A 19028-nucleotide genomic window follows, 5' to 3' on the forward strand; every position below is an offset into this window, starting at 1 on the left:
GACGAGGAGAGAAACTACCCAGCGTTAGCACTCTCTATAGGAGAGAGGAGAATGTGAGGAGGAGAGAGGAGATTAATAATTTAGGCCTTCAGACCTCAAGGAAGTCGCGGGGCCACTGGCGATTCAGTCGGCGAGGAGTATTAGGGATGTCAGAGGAAGCGAGAGACAGTACAAGAGGATTAGAGCTAGTCGAGAGAGCAGTATGGAACTTTTGGTATTTAGTCTTAGCGAGTTGGTCTATGAAGGGAAAAGTTGCATTTAAAACTTTAGAAAACTTGCTCAAAATGGCTTCTTTTCTTTAAAATTTCAGAACTTATTTAACCTTAGTAGAAATTGAGTTAAAACGTGAACTTTAGAAATACCAAATGGACAAAGTTTCGTACTTTTTTTTTAACACCCGTGTATGATTAAAAGTTGTAAAAGCTTCTTTTTTTTAATTTACTATATAAAGTTGTCAGTACTTATGTAAAACTATTGAAGATCATGTAAATAATAAAAACATGCACAAAAGTTTTAAGTACATAATTATTAGATACGTGCTTGGATTTACAAGGAGTTTCTTTTTAAGTTAGTAAATGAAATGTATTCAGGTAGTCACGTGGTATTTTGTAGTTTGTGTACAGACAGACAAGCTTCGTAGAGAGCTTCGTTACATGTTTATCTGTATTATAAGTATTTATTTACCTAGGCAAATGTAAATTGCGTAGGCACCCAGTACACTACGCTCTTTGCAGTTTATGTAAGAACTGCATTCACTGCATTGACCCCGAAGCTATTTCTTCTTATTAACTATTAACACTTTTTCTATTATAGTTTTAAAGCTGTTATAGTTTGCGAATATACTCGGCGGCTTTATTTGCCTTAATAATTTTTTGGGTAACCAATTAATTTTATTTTTCAAATTTTATATTTGCATTTTTTAGAAATCGTTTTATCACCAGGAAATGATCAATTTAAGTTACTGTAGACAGAAAATCTCTCAATTGAGTGATTCATCTCTTTCTCTAGCCCCTCTTTCCACGAATACGATATCCCAAAAAAACAAAAAGTAGAAGAAGGGAGCTTAACTTAGTCATGAAACTTCGTTTTCATATACGTATCTAAAGTCGCTTCTAAGTTCTAATTTCATTACAATAAATTAAATGCATCAATACATTTAATTGAACATAGACATTTCTAAGACTAAATTGTGTTTTTTTCTTTCTATGTTACAGATTCGGCACAGGTTCGGCTGTTATGATGAAATCACCGAAGTGGACAGACGTAAAGTACGCCATTGTAATTGGGTCAGATTTGTCAGAACGTCGCCCATTTACAATGAACAGGTCAACGTTATTGGTACTAAAATTAAAGGTATGCCCTCAATTGTTTAAGGTTTTTTTATTTTTTATTTTTAAAGGTGTATCCCTACCTCCAAAGGGCGTGTTCTTTCAGGGTGTTTCTTAGTTCATTTTTTTTTTTTTTGTTCTCCAGTCAACAGAGTTGGAAATCTGTTCAGTGAACACTTGTTTTGTTCAAAAATTTATTGCCTAGTCTAATATTGGCTAATAAACAAATTTTAACTGACTAAAACGTTGAAACCAATTTTTTTTCCTGTCTCAGGAGGGGGCCGGCTTAAATGCGATTTTTTTCCCCCGATCAATACTAGAAATCGTGAATTTTAAACGTCATCTTACTTCCTCTTGGTTAGTACATCTCAAGAAAAACTAAGAGAGATACTCGAGGACTAATTTCTTGACCTATACAGGGTGAACCAGTAAGTAATGTCCATAGGCCTTCTGTGTTTAGTACATCTAAAGGGGAGTTCAATGACGTATTAGCCAACTTCATAATTTCCACTGTTCTTGAGCGAAGTCACTTTAAATGTTTTTTTCTAAAATCATTACTTTTTTTTCCAATAAAAATGTTATTACTCAGAAAGTCCGAATTCGATTTTGATGACACGTTTAGAAAGACAGATCAATTTTCTAAAAATTGATACCATTTTGAAGCATAAGTTATTCTCCCAAACAGCCTAATGAGTTTTCTTAAAAATTTTGATTACAATTATTTTTCCAGCATCCGTAGGAAGATTGAGGCTGTTTGGGAGAATAATTTATGCTTCAAAATGGTATCAATTTTTAGAAAATTTATCTGTCTTTCAGAACCGTGTCATCAGAATCCGAATTCGGATTAAAACTTTCTGAGTAATAACATTTTTATTGGAAAAAAAAGAGTAATGATTTTAGAAAAAATAAACATCATTTAAAGTGACGTCGCTCAAGAACAGTGGAAAATATGAAGTTGGCCAATATGTCATTGAACTCCACTTTAGATGTACTACACACAGTAGGCCTATGGACATTTACTTACTGGTTCACCCTGTATAGTAGATCAAATTCAGGTGAATCGACCAAAGAGATACCCCCTGGTAGAATGATAGCGTTTCAAAACTTTTTCTTCAAAAATCATTTACATTTACGGAGCATATGATCAGTAATGACTCAACTAAACATCCTTGTAACTAAATAAATAGTAAAACACAAAGAAATAAATAGTAATTTATGTAAACATGAAATGAGACTTAACAAAATATATATATATATTCAGATTTGCGTCATTTAATTTATGTATACATAAAAAAAACGAAGAAGTCATTAAAAGCAACAATTTTAATGTAATTTAATATTTAAATTGATGTTTAAAAAAAAAAATCATTTATCGTTTAATTGTCAAGACATTTTCTTCCTCTGAAACTATTACCACTATTTCTCAACTACTTAATGATGTTTGCATGTCTATATTTCTTTACATTGAAAGCAATCGATTCCAACTGAGTTCATAATATTTACAATAAATAAAGAGAATATTAGAAATATAAAAAGTGAATTAATAAAAATGATTTAAAAGAAAAAGAAAAGAAATAACAAAATAAAAATAAAAGCATTAGTTATGAAAAATTTCAAGGTAACGTTAAAAGAACACCTAAAGTGTTTCTGCTATGATCAATTGGGACTCGTAGTTATTGTAATGGACTGTTGTTCAAGTAATCAAGGAGTGGTATTTATACACTTGCCACTTCTGTTGACACGAGCTACTCTCCTATTGCCAGGGAATTTTTTAATGCTAATATTGGTAATACCGGCAAGGTTAACCACTGAACTAGTGTACTACGTTTTCTTGAAGACATTTTTATTTCTTTCCTGATTAAAGGAATTCAATTGAACTTTTGGCTTCGATGTGAGAAATAAGTCGAAGTAAACTACCTCCTAAATCAGTTTTAAATATTGGAGCTTGAGGCTCCACTTCCTGGGCTATAAACTCCTTACTGATTCATTCAATGGCCAGCCATAAGTTGGCCCCCATACTCCAGAAGAAAAAATGGCTACTTCTTCATGGTTCTTAGCCATCCTTGCAGGCAATCTGTTCTACAGGCATTGCAGTCCAAATTGTGCAGACACTCATTGTTGCTTGTAACCGAAAAATAGTCATAGATGGCAGGAGCTGCTGCATAATATAAATTTGACCTTTGAACTGCAAGACTGATGTACTATTTACAGCTAAGATTAAAAAAAAAAATAAGAGATTCATTCTCTACCGTACGTTCGGCCTGGCCAATGCCTGAATATGTTATCGTCTGTGAGTCTTATATTTTCCTTATTATTATTTTGTATTTAGTGTAATTTTCCTTTCTGTCAATCTTTTCTTGTTGTTTGTTCAGTAAGCACCAGAGAGAATTTTATTTTACTCCCTATCGCCCCGGGTGATTGTCTCCAGGACCCTCCCTCCTCTCACCAGTGAGCTATCCCGCCAGAGGCACCCTTAAGGGAATTATTCCTGTTTGAGGCTGGTTAGGGATCTCGTATCCAGATAACTTTGGCTATCTGGACCCCGCAAGGATACCGTCCCTTAAGAGAGAGGGATCTCTCTCACCCCTAGCCGGTCACATGCTCTAGTTTGTAAATGCTCCCTTTATTTTCGTTACTTCCAGAACCGGATCCTCTCCACTATTCCTTTAGACGTATTTATATTTGAAAAGTTACAGAATTGAGTACTGTTCACGGCGCTTGGTTCCCAAATAGTAAAAGATTAACACCAATAAACAGCACAAATGTTTTTGGCCATTTTTATTTTATTTATTTATTTCGTAATTTACAATCTGCATAAATATATACAATAAGTAAATATTAGGTGAATGAGATGAACTGGTGCGGGAAGAGTTCAGTGGTTAATTTGGAGCGTCGTCCCAAGAAGTCTGTAAAGCAGTTTCGCACGTTTTGTCATTGCTTGTCTTTTAAGTCTAGTGTGTGGGTTCCACGTGAGTCGCTTGTCTATGTAGAGCCCAAGGTAGCGCACCAGATCTGTATAAAGGAAGAGGATTGCTGTTGAAGAGGGCAGGTGGACAGGAGCCCCGCCGGAGAGTAAACGTGGCATGCTGGCATTTCTGTGGGTTCCATTTAATCCGCCACTTCTTGGCCCAGGATTCTATTTTGTGTCGTTGTGTCCTGTAACTTGTATGAAGCTGATGAAGGATGTGTACTTGTGGCTAGTATGGCTGTGTCGCCTTCATACGTATGTACAGAGTAGTGTAGAGGGTTGTACAGGTATGTCTGGCTGTATACTGTGTAGAGAACGGGGCCAAGTATACTCCCCTGCGGCATTCCCGCCCCCACTGTGGAGAAAGAAGAGATTGCTGAGCCAGTGCTAACTTGAAAGAATCTATCTGAAAGATAGAGCGCAAAATGAGGTAGTATGTTGAGGGAAGATGCTTTTTTTAGTTTGAACACCCGGATGCCAAACACGATCGAAAACCTGGCTTACGTCTAAGAATGCCCCTAGGCAATACTGTTTTCTCTCCAGCGCTGAAGCAATAACATCAACAACCCGGTGACATTGTTGAACAGTTCTATGATGATGCCAGAAACCAAATTGGTGGTCTGGTATAACACCAAACTCCAATAATAAATTATTTATTTCAGAAGCCATTTTGATTAACTCCGTACTCTAATGTAAATCGTTGCAATAATTGAACTCAAATTCATGTAGCAGGCGCTGAATGATAACAGTAAATTTATTTGAATTCATATTATAAACAAAGTACGTTATTTCATCGCATTTCTCCTGTTTTCTTGCTTTATGGAGTTAATCGATTTATGCAGCTCACAGGGTGACTTACATAAAACAGAAAAAGCATGTTCCCATGTAGGAAAGAACCGGGATACTTTGTCCATTTAATGTTTCTATACGTCAGAGCCTGCAGGTTTCAGACTTACATGCATCATTAGGAGATGGATTAAATTAGTTTGATATAGAGAATTCTTGACTAATGTTTTCCTCTGCCACTTGCTTTAGACGAAAACATAAGTGAAGTTGAATTCTCAACTCAAAATTGATTGTTCTACTTCCTCTGTCAGGGATACAATCAGAAATGTGTACTACGAAGGATAAAAATCGACGATATTTTTAGGTTCTTTTTTTTTTATTTGATTTTATGACCTCCATTGTCGATTATCGTGTCCCTGCAGGAAAAAACCTTTTGCCAGATTATAGGTATGAATACTTCGCCTAGTCAGGGTCAACAGGCATATTTAGTTACCGCTGTTAGGTTCGTCTAGAAGAGGCTAAAGGGATGGAATTCTTAGTTCCGGATACCAGCCCTGAGTACCTTTACTTTCATTCATACTTAAACAAGCCTGGTGCTTTCCCCTTAAGCAGGCGTCCAGTTCCTTTGTATCCTCCACGTTTCTGGACGTTTCCTGTTTTTTCTTTTCTTTTTTCTGGTCCTATACACAAGCTTTTTGATGCATTTCCAATCTACTTCCAAATTTTACAATACTTAAAAATCGAACTCAACTTACCACATAGAATCATAATCTTCTAAATATATTCTAGCCAATTATTTGACCCCATTTCAAAGTAGAATTTCAATAGACAGAACACAGACCAGTTTACGCAATTTTTTTACAAAAAACTCGCAGCAAATATTTAAATGAGATACCCACCCAGTGAATCTGAAATACAGCCTAACCCAGGGGTCGGCAACCTATTTTAAGTAAAGAGCCATTTCTCCTTAAATAATTTTAATAAATCTTACCAAGAGCCGCAAAGATGATAGTGTAAACAACTCTGAAGATCATTTGTATTCACAAATTATTATTTTATGATATTCAATAACATTTAAATGTTTTATATATTTATTTTCACATTTTGCTAAGTAAATAAACAAATAAATAGTAACTAAACCTTTGTTTGAATGAAAATGGCGGCAGTCCTATATAATTACGTACTTTATTTTAATATAATTCTATTCAATTTCAAACCTATCACATTTAAAATTCTTTTTAAAAAAATATCTTTACTTTAATAAATGAAATTTTCATTTGTTTCAATAAAATTGAAATATACAATTTATTTTGGACAGGCTGAAGAGCCGCACAATTTAGAAAAAGAGCCGCATGCGGCTCGCGAGCCGCGGGTTGCCGACCCCTGGCCTAACCTAATCTACTCAGGCCATGATTCTATTAAAGAGAAATAAAATATTTTTTTTCTTAAAATTATCTTCAATTTGACCGTCAAAGATCTGTAGATAAGTTAATGGGGTTCTTCCTGTATAGGAATATATATACAAATTATTATACAATATATATGTATAATGTAATAATAAAAAACTGCATATTATCAATTTCAAACTAATTTCAGTGATTAAGCGTAAAAATTTAAAATATACCAGATATTGGGTAGGTGGTGAAAATCGGTAGTCCATATTCTACAAGAGGCCAGCTTGCGCACATAATTGGTCCATAGTATTATTATACATCGATGAGAGAGATCGATGGAAAAGAGTAGGTGTACTGGGAACGCGAACCGGTTCTAGCTAAATACACGAATGTAAATTGGCTTTACTACTCTAGCTTTGTGTTAGTTATATGAGAGAAGTAGCTTGATCAAACAGTTCGGCATTGTCTTCTTGAAACTTTGAAGTTTGATTAAATTTGTCTGTCAGTTGATTTTTCTTTTCTTTATTTTTAAATAACTTCTTTAACCTATGAGTTGGATTCTTGGAAAGTTTTTAGGTTTTTTTACTGGAAAAGGAAGTAGAATATGCGTGTGAACGCTCCCGGAAGTGCTAGAGAAGGATCGTGGGTGGTGATTGGCTTCTTGTAATGCACCTTTTCGATATATTGTATGGAATTATCGTCTATGTAAGAATAGTTTTGATTTCATCATCACAAAACACAATCATCAACCATATTGTACCATTTGATTTTAATCATTCAAGTTCGCTGAAAATGTGAAGTCCGCAGTGCTGAATAATACCATCGATTTTATCCGCCGTACACGCCAGTTTATTGCAACCCATTTCCGGTTTCGGCCTTTGTTAGTAGGGTGAGATGGCCACCATTTTATTTGGAGGGTGCCTGCAAAATTTTAAGGGCTAGGCTTATTTTATTAATATTTTTTTGGAAACCTCATACGCTCACAAACATAAGATAAGGTAAAAATTTCAGAAAAAAATGCTAAGAGAAACATTTTTTTTGTTCTTAAATGGAACACTTTAAAACAATGCACACAGATACCGCAACAAAAGTTTGGATTTTCCGATGTTTTGTGTTTAACGTTTTTGTTAATTGTTAATTTTAGTAAGTGATTTTCTGTTGTCACTGATTCTCTAAATTGTTTGTATTTTTTGTATTTGTAATATCCAGGCCCTTGAAGAAGGCAATATATTTGTCGAAACGTTGGCGAAAAAGACGAGTTCTTGTTTTTATTTGACCGATTCCTCACTAAATTCTTAATTTAATAATTTACGGTCACGAAACCAATATATTCAAAAAATAAAATAAAAAAGTAAAAATAATTGGCCATCTATCCCTACTGTTGGTATGGCCATCTGTCCCGAATGCTAGGAAGAGATGGCCAACATGATAAACGTAACTCAACGCATACTTTTGGACAGTTTTAGAAGTTAGGATTCATTAATGTATACTGTACTTTCCTAATATGTAAAATACAATACTAAAATTTCGACAAATGCACTCGCTGCAGCATGCAGTATGTAACTATCATAACCTTTTTTTTTGTTGAGGCGATAATGTTTTTATTCTCTGAGTTAATTAATAACGCTTTGACGCAGACCAAAATAAACTCATTGTAGTCAGACATGAAGGTTCATCACTGGAGAGGTCACGCAGCGCCTTCGGACGATATTTCGGTTAAATTTCGGCTGTTGACCATCTCTCCCGATTGGCCATCTCACCCGACTTTACCCTATATAAGATAAATAAAATAAAGGTACAAGGAGCTGTTGAAATAAAGGCTTCTTAAGACATTGAGAGCGGGAAAGATAGAGTTATATATCTTGTGGTAAAAATTCAACTCAGGCTTTTCCAGAGTGACAGACAAACCTACCGTACCGACAGCCCACAGGTTGCGGCACATTAAAGACAAAACGATTATCTCGCTAACCTGGTGGTCTGGATCAGCTTTACCTTTACCTCGTACGAGGTGTTCTACTTAACGAACTTCTGTTAATATTCTACCGACCAGTCTAGTTACATCTTGGATATGTATTGTTACTTTTACTTGAATATAAACACATCAACGTTCTTACACAAATTACATATTTATGTATACCAACACTCAATACATTGAGTACCGTTTCATTTTAAATAAAAGGTTCTTCACCAGCTTTATTGGACTTTCAGTAGGAGATGCTGTTCAATATTCGAACAGTGCTGGAGCTTGTTTTTTAAGACTTCTTCTTGCTTGATGACCAAAAAGAGTTTATTATTATTATTTTAATTTAAAGCGCGTCAACATCTGAGGTCATTCAGGGCACTGTCGGCCTCCGGACAGTACTCTCTCGTTACAGACAACACCTGTCTAGTTCACTGAATAGTTTAGTTGCAAGGGATAGAAAATCTAATGGGCCAGTTGGCTGGCTTTGAATCCAGAATCTCTGCATGAGAATCGAACACGCTAATCTCCATCAGCTAGTCCCTTCCCCTTTGTGGATGAATCGATCATTGATATCGATGAGAAAGAGAGTAGATGTGTGGCTATATCTGTGAGATTCTGTGTGAACAACATAGAATTGAAATTGTTAGATAACTAAGCGCTTTAAATATTTATTAAATGTCCTGTGTCCTCATGTTTCATAAATAGAGTGTAATAAATCTTTTCTACTATTTTTGGTAATTTAAAATCGCTTTCTGGCATCCAATCACTGGACCATACTTTCTCAGCTGGTTGACTTCAGAGGAAAAACAACAATGTTGCGTCTTCAAATCGTTTTATTTTAGAGGCGCATTTTTTTCAAGGATGTTCGTTATTCGTGGTGTACTTTCCATTGGTGGAAGGTAAACACAAAATGAGGGTATTAAATGAACAGACTACTTTAATAGTATTTCCATAGTCTTCTGACTGAGAAACATAATTCATGTCCTTGGTGGTTGTTGAATAAAGAGGAATAGACGGTGGAGGCAACCATTTTCTTGTGTCTGTAGTATGAACTCCCTACCAGCAGCAGCAAACCAGGTGATGTTGTCAACTAGGAATACGTACAAGAATGTACCATGAAATTGGGCATAGATCTCGTACATCTATCTCTTCGTTCAACCACCAACGTACTGCCTGTGGACGCACCCAATTTTCTCTTCAGAAGGTTTTAGCGCTCATCATTATTCAACACGTACTTGGGGGCAATGTTGGTGTTGTTTTGTTCCCATCAACAGCACCCATACGCCTCTATCTAAAGTGCTGTAATGTCCGTGTTGAGTGCTTTGTGTGAGTGTGTGTGTGCCTGTTCCTGTACACTTTGTTCCATCACTCTCCTTCGCCTAAAGTTGCTGGAACAAGGAATATTGGCCTACATCGTATCTCCATCCTTCTACTTCTCCACGACTCTTTGTAGATATTTGCACGAAATGTTAACTATGTCACCCAACTATCTCCTTTGTTGTAAACAGTATTGGAGAGCACCTGGATTCTGTTCCAGTATTCTTGTATAGGAGGGGGTAGAAACAGTGCTGGACCATTATCAGTGCCTGACATGGAGATTTCATCTATATTTAAATTTTGACAGCTTTTTTTTTGCAATTGCAGAAATTTACTGTGGTCTAGGTAGTAATGCCTCTTTTTTCAATCGTCCTTTACGTCCAACTACCAGATCACATGGTAGTGAGGCGACTAACAAACGTAAATTCCTTTTAATATCTAATTAAAATCCAAGGCCTAGACCAGGAATCGAGTACAGCTATACATCTTAGCTTTGCGGGCCTCACCTTAACCGCTCGGCCACCGTGGTGCCTTATTTATTTTAATTTTTCCAAATAGTACCTAAGTAATTTTAATGCTCGTCTTTATGATGGTATTTGACTGAAAGCTTCTCAACTTGAGACAGACTTAACAAAAGTTAAGGCACCATCATCGAGAGCAACCTGTCTTTTTGCCTTTCCTCTTCCAGTGTAAGAGATACCAAAGAGAATCAAAGGATAATTCGTTCTACTTTTTTGCGACAAATTGTTGGAAAAGGATGATGAATCCTTTATCCCTACTTGATCCTCCTTTCTACTGATTATCCTTTTTTTTAAGTAATGAATCAACGTTTGATTCCAGGTGATCCTATATATGAAGTGGTGAAGACAATACCAGCCAACAGTGAACTAGTAGTCTACTATCTGCCAGAAAGACCTGAAGAAGTGTTCTTCATGCCGGCCGTACATTACCTGAGGAATTCCCTCTATAGAAGGAAAATGGATACTATTTTAGAAGGTGAGTTATTTCCTGAGTTACTAGAGCTATTCTCCATCATCTAGAGCAACCTGTCTTCAGTTTAGCCATTCAAATGTTGGGATATCTCTCTGGACTCTCAGTAGGTCCAGACTTCCAATCGCATACGCTTTTATTAGCAACTGAATACCAACTATATGTGTTCTAATTTTTCACCATAAAGCCATTGAGTAATTCCAATAGCTTTAAAAAATTTTGTTTTCAAATTTCCTATATACATAAAATTCCGAATCGAATGACACCTCATGAACAGTGTACAAAAAAAGGTAACAACAACAAGAAGAACAAGAACAAGAACATTTTCTGAAAATTCCGTTTTTGCTCATTTTCGGCAACTTTTTTCTCGAAACCTATTTAATCTATGTTGTTGCAAAAAAAAATTAAAGTTATAAAGGAGGATTTTCCCTATATTTTAAAGGAAATTTGGGAATTTTATCTTTTATAGAAAAAGAGAAAAAAAATTGTCAAAGTTGGGTGTTTTTCAACGTTACGCTATTTCGTACAGTTTTTGACGATCACCCTTTTATACAACTGTCCTACCGGACAGTTTTAATTAGGAAGGCAAGAATTTAAGGTGCGAACAGCTGGATTCGAACTCGGGATCACCGCAAGGGACTCGAACACGATAACTATTGAGCTAATTCCCTATGTGTGGGTGAATGGAGTAATGAGTAAATGAAGCTGTAATGGATTAGGCTAGTGGGATTAGCTTCCTTCTACTGTTTTTTCAAGCTCAAAAAGATAGTTTAAATCCAGTAAAATGAGTTAGTTACTCCAGGTTAAAATCTGGAGAATTGTATTTTAACTAAAGTTATGGAGGAATGTTCACAGCAAATTAGTTATTTTTAAAACTTCATTTATTTATTAGGTGTGTTTATTTTAAGTAATTTAAAGTAGAGCATCTGGTAGATTCCCTTAAAAAATAATAATTTCTATCTCTAAATATGGAAATATTAAATTCGAAATAATTAAACCACGTTTCTAGAATAATTACTTAAAGAAAAAGTAACATGTAGTAGAGCAACTTAAAAAAGTTGAGCCAATAAGTTGTTTGAAGTTGTAATAAGTTGTTGATTTCCTAAAAGTATCTCATGATACGCTGAAAAGGCCCCCCGACGTAATGATTAGCTCTACACGCTGAAATGTAGCTCATCGGCAGGGAAAAACTGGGACGTACGTATCTTCAAAGTACACACCCAGACCTGTTATTAGATGATGTAGATTACACTTGGCCATTTGATTCTCTCCAATAACGTTCTAGTTATTGAATCCTTCCAATCATTTCAAACGCTAAATAGTTCTACTTTTCTTTTTATTTCTTTTTTTTAAAGGAAGTACATGATGCCCAAATTCACCGAACTTTTCACCGGAAATGTTAATTATTCTTTTAACTCGGAAGTCACTTTAGTTTCATTCAAGTTTTTAGAGATTGTTCACGGAACTGGTTCTAACGACTTTCTTAAAAATTTGTCGAATTCACGGGAAGAACATGCTCTCCTAGATAGGAGTGAAGTATCAGAGTTCGGAGATGCAGAGGATATTAAAGTTAGAGACGTAGAAAGGAGCACTCACTAGGATTTTGAACAGATTCGTTGCGATAAAGATTCGAGTGTTTAGCTGTCCCAAACACACCCGAATGTAGGGACTAATAGTGAGTCACACAGTTCCTTTTTTGTTACGTATTTCCATTACCATTTAAGTCGTTTGTCTAGTAGTTTTTTTTCAAAAGTTTATATCTGTTATTTAAACTCAGTTCGCTTTAGTGCGAGTATGAGGATTCTCGGTTAGTTTATAGTCGAGATGAGGTCCGAGGTAACGAACTTTTGTAAAGATATATGGGAGGGAGGGATTTTTCTGGTTTAACGTGAAGACTATGTGTCGGAATTTTTCCACTTCCGAAGCCAGAGATCTGGAATATGGATTTTTCATTCAATCTCCAAGGTTAGTTGCATTTATCTTAAGAAATATGGATTAACCTTTTTGAACTTCCATTGGAAGAGCATTCCTTTGGCTCTTGATTGCCATTATATTTTCCGGAAGCCTGAAGAGAATTTACTCTTATTTGACGTATAATAAATGACGTATAATTTTCCGGTGAATCATGCTGGACAGTGAGAACACTTCATGTATTTATAAAGAAATAGCTAGAAGAATGGAAGACAGGTATTGAGAGAAAGATCTACTGAGTGGTGTCGTACCGTGTAAGATGGTAGTAGCACTTGTTGATCGCCTTCAATCTGTCTGTCCTCATCTGAGTGAGTGAGACTCTGCTGTCCTAGTAGAAGAGATGTCCCAAACCGAATCTATGATGTTCAAACCAAACCAAACGAAAAATCTGTTGGCGACCAACAACATTCATCCAAGCTATAACGGGGTGAGTGACGTCCGACGTGCGTGATAAGGACACGTACTATCACGTGACGCTACAAAGGTGATCATGAAGAAGGATGGATAATTTTATTCGGTCTGCTAGGTTGATCGCCGAGAGAGAGAAGTCGGAACATCAATCTATCATCTTCTTCTTTCTCCGTTGTTCTTCTTTTACTTCACCTGCATTTTCCCTCCAAGTTGGGTGGCTGGCAATAATTTTTAGCCACTTTTATAGTAGAGTACCCATAAACTTTTTTAAAGAGAGATTATTAAATAATTAGCCTATTCCTACGGAGCATCATGAGCCTAACCAACCTATATTCTCTGTTAAGGAGAGGTACTCTCTTTAAACCACAATATCCAGTTTGGGATCAGAACAATAGACTTGACAATCACTACTATTAAACCTCTCGGGATCCCAATCAACATTTTCAGCTTAACGACAATCCACTCACCAAGAGCGCTTAAATCACCGAGGATTTATGCTAAGCATGGTAGACCATTTGGTCTAAAGTACGTAGGTAACTCTGAACACGTCCAAGATGCAGATTTGGGACCAATTAAGGGGAAAAATAGATATAGGAAAAATACATCTTACACGGTACGACACCACTCAGTAGATCTTTCTCTCAATACCTGTCTTCCATTCTTCTAGCTATTTCTTTATAAATACATGAAGTGTTCTCACTGTCCAGCATGATTCACCGGAAAATTATACGTCATTTATTATACGTCAAATAAGAGTAAATTCTCTTCAGGCTTCCGGAAAATATAATGGCAATCAAGAGCCAAATTCGATCAACCTATTTAACTATTAATTTCCCAAAAAATATCATCGGATATTTCTTGATTATTCTCACACATACGATGTTCGGATAACTGTTGAGAAAGATTCAATTAAAAGAATAAAAATGCAGAAAAGAAAATCAAATAAATATATTTCGGAAAAATTCAAAAAATATCATCCAAATATTTGTCAATTTGCACCATAGTTACCACTGACCAAGGCACTCCTTCTTCATTAAGGCAATAATTTAAATTTTTCCCTAAACTATTACTCAAATTTCAAATTATCTCAACTTACAATAAGACCAAATATTAAGTCATTAACTAGACACAGAAGAACATAAAAAGATAGGTAATAAAAATTGTAATATAACAAGTTGATGAGGTGTTAAACTGTAGAAAAAAAAAGAGTTTTACGATGTACGAATTGGGTAGTAAATCGTAATTTAAAGTGACATAGAAGAACCCATCTACTGTGTGTGCGTGTGTCAGAAGAGCCAGGAGTACTACTACTACCTGGTTGTTCCACTAATTACCTCGTAAATTAGTTTGTCTACCTGCAAGGACAAAAGAAAATAAACTCGAAGTATGGTGGGGACGAAGTATAAGAAGTAGAAGTAGTAGAAATCATGATGATGTTTGGATGGAAGCAAAAAGAAGAAGAAGAAGAAGTGGATGAAAGAAGAAAGCAGAAGATATGAGAGAATGGACAGGGAACGCGAATAACAATTAACACTACTATCTACAGAGCGAGGGCGCCACTTGTTGAAGACACTGAAGAAAGAAGATGGAACAAAACAACGGCTACTATTTAAGAATGGCAGTATTAAACAACATTGCCCAGCTTCAGCAACAACACTGAAGAAATAACAGACATGTTGTTTGTGGCAAAGATATAGTACCTATCTAAAAGAGGAGAGGGTTGCGCGCTGGGATTTTTTACAATTATCATTCGTTCAGATTTCTTCTTTCTTAAAGTATTCCATCCGGTTTTGGTATGGTTACATCCGTATTTTTGTATCGATTAGAAATTTTTTTTTTTTTTTTTTATATATATACTGCTTTATAAAGTTTGCTTTTATAAAAGTTCTTCTGTGCGTACTGACTTGGAAAAACTTGCCATCATTTACTGGGACATCAATCTGCTGTGAGACACCCACATGACTTCCTCTTACTGCGGAAGTTACGTAACTTGAAAGTTAAACACTCAACATTGACTTTTTTTCCCCCCTGGATGCTGAGAAATTCTTGACTAATTAGATTAGTTATCCAAAAAATGATATTTCTGATACGAAAAACTTCCTTTTAACGCAATTGTTTTTAAATTTATTAACTATACACATCAGACATACCTGTACAACCCTCTACACTACTCTGTACATATGTAGACGATACAACCATACTAGCCACAAGTACACTTCCTTCATCAGCTTCATACAAGTTACAGGACACACTTACATAAAATAGAATCCTGGACAAAGAAGTGGCGGATTAAAATGGAACCCACAGAAATGTCAGCATGCCACGTTCACTTTCCGGCGGGGCTCCTGTCCACCTGTCCTCTTCAACTGCAATCCTCTTCCTTGTACACAGATCTGGTGCGCTACCTTGGGCTCTGAATAGACAAACGACTCACGTGGAACCCACACACTAGACTTAAAAGACAAGCAATGACAAAACGTGCGAAACTTCTTTACCGATTACATGGACGACGCTTCAAATTGCCCTTAGAACTCAAACGTTTAACATACAACACTATCCACAAACCTATGTGGACTAGAGCTGTCTGGGGGTTCAGCCAAACCTACAAACCTACGGACTGTACAGACATTTCAGTCAAAACTCCTCCGACAGATAGCTGACGCTCCTTTCTACGGTGACTAACCTCACCCTTTACACCGACCTCAACATTCCCTTTATAGACCAACTCGCCAAGACTAAATACCAGAAAATTCCACACTACTCTCTCGACTAGCTCTAATCGTCTTGTACTGTCTCTCGTCTCTTCTGACATCCTAATAATCCTCGCCGACTGAATCGCCAGTGGCCCCGCGACTTCCTTGTACGCTGAAGACCTACATTATTACTTTCCTCTCTCCTCCTCACATTCTCCTCTCTCCTATAGAGAGTGCTACCGCTGGGTAGTTTCTCTCCTTCTGCTCTCCTCACGCACCAGTTCATCATCATATTTACTTATGGTATACAACTGTATGCAGATTGTAAATTACAAAATAAATTAAAACAAAAAGCAATTTATTAACTTCCTCTCAAGCGGTTTTCTTCCGGTTTCGCAATTTTAATTCTATGGTTATTCATCATTAAAATTACACAGGTATACATTTCGCTTAAATGAAGCCTATCTATCTCTTATCCAAAACTGTCTTAATTAGCTTTTCCCACTGAAAACATTTCTAATAAATGTTGAAAATGTGGGGGGAAGTACTGGATAATATCAAAGGTATGGTTGGTATCCCTGAATAGTATCCACTTTCTGACCTTCATCCATCCTCAGTTTGGTGCAGAGATTTCGACTTCACATCTTTTTCTCTTTGTTTAATTTTTCCTCTCAGCTCCAGAAATATTCTTTAATTTCCAAATCAATGTAAACGTCCAATACAGCTATGCTGTTGTACCATTATATGGACGTGGGAAAAGACTGAAAATTGAAAAACAACTTTTCCACGATTTGCATGCAGTGATGTAGGTCATCAAACAATAGTGCACTCCATGTGACAAGTGATGAAATGAATGCAACTCACCATTACGTGCTACCCAAAGCCGCCAGTCTGTAGGTAGTACCACCCACCCTTAGCCAGGATAACGGACCTATCAAATCTCAGCCTCCAGCTGTCGTAGTCCTGATTGCTCAGGTTTTAGGCTCACCTCTTTTAGTGCTCTAGTTTTTCCTTTCATTTTTTTCTTTCCAAGGGAAAGGTCGTTCAGTGAATGATTAATTTTATTTTCTCCTTCTGGTTTTTCTTTTTCTTATATCCTTCAGTTTTTATTTGAATTACGTTTTTAGGTTTCCTCCAGGAATCTTAGTCAACCATTTAAGTAGCGAGTACATCAAATAATAGCATTCAAAACCATAGTTTACCATTCAAAGTTCATAGAAGCGGTTGAGAATTTACAGAAAACCAAAGTTTCCAGGAAAATAGATCCATCAAATTTCTGTTGGGATTATTAGGGATGAAATCCATATTGTAGTTGACGGCTACATCAGTCCTTTAATGGTTAAAGGATGAAAATGTGTTTTGTACCGATTTGTTTGGGAGTTCTTAGTGGAATTTTAGGTAGCAATCGATAGGCGAAGGAAATTTAAGGTCAGAGAAGTAGAAGGAAGGAACCATTGATTAGAATGGTTTGGATATTGGATTGGTGGGAATCTATTTGATGAAGGTTCGTCTTTTCTCAAACTTTTATTTCTTAGCATTTTTATTTTAGCACAATAATTTGAATCTAATTAATTCATCTCGTTTTAATCAAGGACGAAGAGGTTTTTGGCCAGGTTTTTTTGTATTATGTAAAAACATCGCATTAGAAAAGATCCAAACAAGTTACCCAGATTTACACTTTCTTTAATGTTGAATTATAGACAGTCAAGCAAGGAAGACAACCTGTTTGTTGATTGAGCTTGCTGTCCTCTAATCATGCTTATTTATAAATCACTTATTGACACAGAAAGGTGTTATTGTTTGGCTCCAGAACAAGCAAATGATTGAAGATTAGTTTTTATCTTCTCCAAAATTTGCCTTCCATTTTGATTGCTGCTCCTTATTGTTGGCATTTGTTCCTTCTTCAATCAAACCTGGAGTAAAGTTTTCTGGTTCATGCTAAGATTTATTGTTCAATCGAATTACTTATCATTGTAGTAAATAATTGTATCAATAAATTTGAAGTAAATAAGGTAAGACTAGAATACTAGGTATGTATTGCCAAAGAAGAGGTGGTGGATTGGCAAACAAAGGTGGAAGAGGAGGATACGCCGAAGAAAGAGTAGCCAATCAACGACCAGTATGTGATATACAATAGAGAGGAGAGTCTACGGGTGGTGTAGACCACAGACTGTGCAGACTGTGGGATGGACGGTTATCTCAGCTATTTGAATGTCCCCTGCAACACATAATGGGTACAAAATCGGGATAGAACAAACTGTACTGCGAAGTATGATTGTATTGATGTGATTCCGTCCGTCCAAGGTTATTCTGGTCTTAATGTGAAGTACCTGTACTTGACATATTCTTGCACGAAGCGATTGACCTAGAAAAATCGTGAAGTCCCAAAGTCAATCAGACGGTAGTGATTAGTGAATTGCTCTCACTTTATTGTAAGAGCTAAGACAGTGATCAACTTTGCCTCTCTATTTTTTGGTCTCTCTCTCTCTCTATTTCTAAATGTAAAATTTATTATTTCCTATTTTGAAGTTTCACCAGAATGGGGTAAGTTTTGGCGAATCTTAGGTACGATAATTTTCTGTGTGTTTGTTTTCATCAAAAGTCAAAATTTGGCGGAAGTCCAGGTATCACTACAGGACATTCAGGATAAGGGTTTAGTGAAAATCAACCAAATGGATGGAAATTTTTCTTTTTTTTTAAGTTTTCCAGTAAATTTCATAAATTTAACACCTAACAATCACATTGGCACTTTCTCAGCTATTTCAGATCGTACTAACTCGTTTATAATTTTGTAAAAATCAAATTCCTAATCAAAATTTCAAATTTAAGATTTATACGCAGGAAGTTCTTTAGTTGTTGCTGAGGTTTATTTAATACGAGGGTCGTTTGAAAAGTCCGTGCAAAGTCAGAGAGATAGCACTACTGGCGTGCGTGAGATTGCTAGTGCTGTGGGCATCTCGAATGAACGGGTACATAATATTTTGCATCAACATTTGGACATGACAAAGCTATCCGCAAGATGGGTGCCGCGATTGCTCATGCTTGACCAAAAACGAAATCGTGTGAAGTGTTGCAAGGACGGTTTGCAGCTGTTCCAGAAGAATCCGCAGGACTTTAAGCGTCGTTTCGTCACTGTGGATGAAACATGGATACATCACTACACTCCTGAGACCAAAGAACAATCTAAACAATGGGTTACCAAGGGGG

General features: G+C 36.2%; 1 protein-coding gene across 4 annotated transcripts in view; it reads left to right on the forward strand.

Annotated features, from left to right (window-relative positions):
- Positions 1 to 19028, forward strand: part of LOC141451716 (uncharacterized) — a 275083-nt gene that overhangs the window by 131189 nt on the left and 124866 nt on the right. For all 4 annotated transcript variants that reach the window (XR_012457059.1, XR_012457060.1, XR_012457061.1 and 1 more), the window contains exons 2-3: positions 1215 to 1353; positions 10597 to 10752. Coding sequence is in view for 1 of the 4 variants with exons in the window: in XM_074123285.1 (XP_073979386.1) it covers positions 1215 to 1353; positions 10597 to 10752 (295 nt within the window). In the remaining 3 variants the exon portion in view is untranslated. The remainder of the gene's footprint in view (positions 1 to 1214; positions 1354 to 10596; positions 10753 to 19028) is intronic.

Source organism: Rhodnius prolixus, unplaced genomic scaffold (genome assembly GCF_049639745.1).
Source record: "Rhodnius prolixus isolate KJV_2025 unplaced genomic scaffold, Rpr scaffold_14, whole genome shotgun sequence".
Taxonomy (NCBI): Eukaryota; Metazoa; Arthropoda; class Insecta; order Hemiptera; family Reduviidae; genus Rhodnius; species Rhodnius prolixus.